General features: G+C 43.3%; 1 protein-coding gene across 1 annotated transcript; it reads left to right on the plus strand.

Moving 5' to 3' along the window:
- The first annotated feature begins 835 nt into the window (after window positions 1-835).
- DNAJC5 (DnaJ (Hsp40) homolog, subfamily C, member 5) lies at window positions 836-4,976 on the plus strand. The gene is made up of 4 exons (XM_010185364.1): window positions 836-965; window positions 2,287-2,500; window positions 3,326-3,497; window positions 4,211-4,976. The coding sequence occupies exons 1-4, from the start codon at window positions 859-861 to the stop codon at window positions 4,312-4,314; spliced, it is 597 nt and encodes a 198-aa protein (XP_010183666.1). The 5' UTR covers window positions 836-858; the 3' UTR covers window positions 4,315-4,976.
- Window positions 4,977-5,464: the final 488 nt, after the last annotated feature.

Consider the following 5,464-nt stretch of genomic DNA (forward strand, 5'->3'; position numbering starts at 1 on the left):
GATGCTCATCCCCGCTGCCGTCCAGCAGTGCTAATCTGCTCAGGGTGTCAGGGGACGTAACCATGGCTGTCCCTGGCGGGGCACAGGGGACACCATGAGGGTCTTCGCGTTTGAATCTGAAGCAGGAGGTTCATTCTTATTCAAGTAGTAGGATTTTAACTAGAAAGTATGTGCGAGCCACAGCTTTAAGTTATTAAGAGTTCCCCCTATTGAAGTGGGCACGCATTCCTATTTCATAGTGGGACGCGCTGGCCCGGTCAAACTGGATTTATCTGATGGATTCTGGTGTCAGCAATGAAATGGGAGGCTGGGGTTTTGGGAGGTGGTAGAGGTTTGGGGCTGGGTTTTTTTTTTAACGTAGCGAAACGTATGCAATTGAAAATACAAATGATATCATCCCTATGCAAGTGTGGTGCAAGAAGGCAGCCTCAAGGTAATAGCAACCTGTCAAGTTGTTTCTTGTGGGTATTCTCACAAACAAATTATCTTAAGACTAAGAAAGATGAAGTAGCTTTGGGGATGTGTATGTGGTACGAATCTATAGCTGTACCTCGGCTGCTGATCTGGGGGTTCAGGCAGGAATGGAGTCGAGTACACCCAGTATTGATTCTAGGGTGCCTGTGCTGAACATGTCATAGGTCTTTTCACTCATAATTCACTGAGCTTTGTAACTTTTTAACTTCCACGTATGTTAAGAGCCTTTTCAAAGCACATTTGAACCTTATAAACGATGAATTTTGACGTGGGAACTGGTTTCAAGGCTGATTTTACTCACGAGGTCTGTGATGTTCTTTGTTTAAGCATTTCTTCCTCTGTTGTTTTTGGCAGGGGCTGGTTCTCCCTTCAGGTTAGTGCACCATGGCAGACCAGAGGCAACGTTCGCTCTCGACCTCTGGGGAATCGCTGTACCACGTGCTGGGCTTGGACAAGAACGCCACTTCAGACGATATCAAAAAGTCCTACAGGTAAAGGTTCACGTTTTACACCTACGGCACAAAGAGCTTTAAGTGCTCAACTGATGGCATATTCACATGTAGACTCAATTTGGTTTATTTAAACCTTTTTTTAAAAAAAAAAAAACATGAAACCAGGTTGCTTCTTGCAGAAACTGGTGTAAAAACCTGCCTAGGTTATAGATAAGTGCTGTTAAATTTGTACATCTCGTCTCTCGTAAGTTAAATTCTCAAGTCTGCACTGTCACTTGGCAGAGGTCTTTATCTAAAGTTGAACAGAGCTGTAAGACAGTGTGATCAGAGTTAAATTCTTCATGATGCGTAGCCTTGTGTCTGGCTTACAGAGACCACAGATGGGCAGTATTGCCCTTTTCTCCACAATTTCTAATACTGGCACAGTGAGGAGTAGATTAAAGATGCAAACTGTGTCAGCAGTGACTTTTCCCTAGAAATCCATTCAAAATTTCTTACTCTGTGTCCAGTCACTATTTTAAAATAGCATTTTTAACTTTATTTTTTAAGGACTTAGGCACATGAAGTGGCTTAACATTGACCAAACAAAAGCAAACAATAAAAAATGAGTCTTGTAACGGCCTCGTTTGCCACGTTCCCCCAAAATCTGCTTAAATGCAGTTGCTCCTTTACCTTCAGCGCGAGCTATGGCCTTGAGGACCGTTTGACAAGTTGCAGTTTATCCACGTCCCACGAGGTGTCAGCAGCCATCTTCACTTGAGGATTCACTGTTTGGAAGCCGTTTCCTTTTGGTCTTCAACACTGACCAAAACTTTTTCCCTTTCAAAGTCACATTTTAATGCTCTTGGCAACTGCATGATGAAATCTCTGAATAAATTGGGTCCCTTAATAAATTGCCTCTAATTATCAAAACTCTGATGGTTTCAATCCTCACACACAGCAGGAGTGGCAACCTTGGACCTTATTTACCTGAGCAACATCATTGACAGTTTGTGTTTCAGGTGCACGCTCAGTTTATTATTTAGATGCTGTGATTTACTCCTGTGTGCATCCAAATGTGTGCTTGCACAAATCTTCATGTTATGTCTGTCTGAATATTCCCTCACTGCAAAGCGAAATGAGCTCAGATGTTAAAACTGCGTTTTTCTCTGTTTATAAGGAGGTGTTTGACCATTTATTTCTACTGACTTAGCCTGGACCACGTCACGATGAGCATATTTATCAATGCTTAATCTGATTTTTTTGGTGCTATGTTCAGAGACCTCCAGGGACTGTAAGCTGCTGTCGTTTAGTTATAAGAGATCCAGCATCATTAGAGCATAGATTTAATCTAGAATGATTTTTATTTCCCTTTCTGCAGGAAACTTGCACTGAAATATCATCCTGATAAAAACCCTGATAACCCAGAGGCGGCAGAAAAATTTAAAGAGATCAATAATGCACACGCAATATTGACCGATGCCACAAAGCGAAACATTTATGATAAGTATGGGTCTCTGGGGCTGTATGTAGCAGAGCAGTTTGGTGAAGAGAATGTGAACACGTACTTCGTGCTTTCCAGTTGGTGGGCAAAGGTAAATGCATGCATGCAGTAGATGTAATTATTTGATAGATGTCTTCTAGGAGTCTTCTACCAGCACCAAGGAATTACAGTATTTTACTGGGCGTGAATAATTTTTAAGTGTAATATACTTCTGTCCTTTGATTCATTTAAAAATTACTCAGGAGTGCAAAAACCCCCCTGCGTTTCACATCACACGTTCCCTGTACCGAAATGGCCCAGGTTTTTGCATTTTGGAGTTTGTGTGTTTGCAGTCTGCTTGCACAGAAAGTAATGAGTACATGAATACATAATATTATTGTATATAAGGCAGCGTGACTGAAACTGAAGCGTGAACCCATAACTGCGCCGATTTACTTGTTTAGTGAGATGGTGGTGTTCAAAGTGCTTTATGGCTCATTAAAACCTGCCTGCAGCCTTGGGTAGGTTGAAGTCTCTGCTGCAGGTACATCGTCAACTAGCTACCGTAAATCTTCTCCAGGGTTATTTATGCAAGCTACAGGCTGTCCTAAAATATTGTACGTAATGCAGATACGCTTCTTAGACCTGTGTCTTCTTGCAGATGTAGCAGAATAGTCCATTTAAACCTAAATTATAGGAATTTTTCAAGTGTATCAGGTTGGCACTGTTCACCTCAGTGCAAAACGCTGAGAGCTGCAGCCAGTCTTGCACATATTTTGAAATATATCTTGGTGATGAAGTACAAAAAATGCAGCTAGTCAGCTCTGTCTGTGCATTGCTATGATTTTGGTCTCTGATTTCCATCCCCGAGCCTCACACACTCGGTGGTCGCTCATGGTAGGCACAGGTTATGAATATTTCTTTGTTTCCTCTGCAGGCTTTGTTTGTGCTCTGTGGGCTCGTCACAGGCTGCTATTGCTGCTGCTGTCTCTGCTGCTGCTGTAACTGTTGCTGTGGGAAGTGTAAACCTAAACCTCCCGAAGGCGAGGAGCAGGAATACTACGTCTCTCCAGAGGACTTGGAGGCACAGTTGCAGTCAGATGAAAGGGGTAGGTGAAACTGCTGAGAAATCCCTGAAATGACCCTCACTTTCTGCCCGAGCGCTTCGTGTGCTGGTTGAGGAGCAGGTCTCAGATGGTGGATGGTGGCTGGGGAGTTGTGGCACAGGAGTTCAGTGGGTAACGCTAACACCAGAGCTATGGTTGCTGACAACTCCTGGAGCATCTTCACAGAGCTTGGGCTCTGCTTCAGAGCAGGAGGTGACCATCATTTATCTTCCTTCCCATGTCACTGGAGTAATGCACCAGCCAGACATGCGTGATTGTATAAATTTTACCCCAAAGGATGTGGGTGCCAAGGCAGCTTTAACTGCATCAGGGTGTAAAGGAAACAGGACTGCTACCCTAGTAGCTACGTCTAATGATTTCATGAAGGTACAATGCTATTTCTGTAGGATTAAACTTATCCTTTAAAAAACTGGAGAGCCTTGTGCACGCTCTGATCGTGTTTTTAACAGGCATTGCTGAAGGGTGGGTGAGGATCAGCTGCTTTAACATGAAAATGGAAAGAAAATAGATGTTCCACATGTATTGTGTGCAGGCTGGAAAGCAGTAAATGCTGTTTAAAAAGCATCAGGCTCTTAGAGGAGCGTAAAATGATGTTATCAGAGTGTTGCAGGGAGATATAACATCTGCTTACCAAATCATTCAGTGCTGTTTGGGGGTTTTTTTGGTGTGCTAAACCTCTCATCCTCCCTTTGCAGAGGCCTCAGACGCACCGATCGTGATACAGCCAGCATCAGCCACAGAGACAACCCAGCTCACAGCTGACTCCCACCCCAGCTACCACACCGATGGATTTAATTAAGTTAAGGAACCACTCTCATTAGAACGGATAAAAACAAAAAATACATGGCCAACTCAACACTAGAATCATGAACATTAGAAGTAGAGAACGGGGAGGGGGAATAATTCTGCCACAGTAAGAAGGCAGCTTTCCAACCTGCCGAAAAGATTTTGTAATCCCTTCAGCCTTTTGTCACCTTTCAGTGTCGTATCTTGACGATACGTGAAGTGCTGTAGCATGCAGTATTTAAAGCAGTTTAGCTACGGTCTGATTTTGTTTCCTTTCTTTCTTGTTTGGTTTTTTTTTTCTTCCCGTTCCGTTGGGGTTTTTTTTTTTATAGCATGTATGGAGTTACGTTAAATGTCCGTGGTGTAACGTATTGAGTTGTCACAATATCCGTGTGATGGAGACATTCTGCATTTTAAGCAGTGGTACCGGCCTAAAAAATGAGATTTCAAAAGTGTCACAGGAGCCACCAGTTTTCCGTACAGCTGAGCTGTCGAAGGTTGTAAAAGTTCATGGTTATCATTTGAGTGCAACAAACCAGTTCTTTTATTTGTCCTCCCATTCCTGCGCTGTCCTCAAAGCAAGTTTACAAAGCCAAGAACCAAAAAAAAAAGCCAGTCCCGCAGAGCTGGAGTTCTCTTTAACGCTGATTTTTCAGCCTGAACAAACCTACCTTGAAAAATAACAAGGGAGAGTTTCCCATCCTCGAAGAGTAAGGTAACATCCCAGGCGACCTGCAGAGGGAATGTCTCAAAATCCAGCGGCGAACGGGCTTGTTTTGGCGGTGGGAGTTGAACTGCAAGCACGGTTCTGGTTTGGTTTGAGTGCAGTCGTTTTCCCGAAGTGCTAAAGACCAAATAGTGCAGCTTTTTTCAGTGCGTGAGAATCTCAGCGGGGGGAATTGTGCCCAGGCTGCGTGCAACGGCGTAAACGTTTTAGAAAGAATTGGTTTTAAAAAAAATCAGTCCCGATTTGAGGTCTCAATGGGGTATTTCATGTCTCTTTTTTAAAGCTTTTCTAATACTCTAGCCCTTTAATTCTCTCATGGCCATCTTGGGGGAGTACTGAAACGGCTTTCTGAGAACAAACCAGCGTTGTGTTTCTCTTGTGTCATCCGCACGTTGTCTTGCATTCGGACTTGTTTACACCGGTGTTTTGCTTTTCT

The sequence above is a fragment of the Mesitornis unicolor genome, unplaced genomic scaffold (genome assembly GCF_000695765.1).
Source record: "Mesitornis unicolor isolate BGI_N332 unplaced genomic scaffold, ASM69576v1 scaffold665, whole genome shotgun sequence".
Taxonomy (NCBI): domain Eukaryota; kingdom Metazoa; phylum Chordata; class Aves; order Mesitornithiformes; family Mesitornithidae; genus Mesitornis; species Mesitornis unicolor.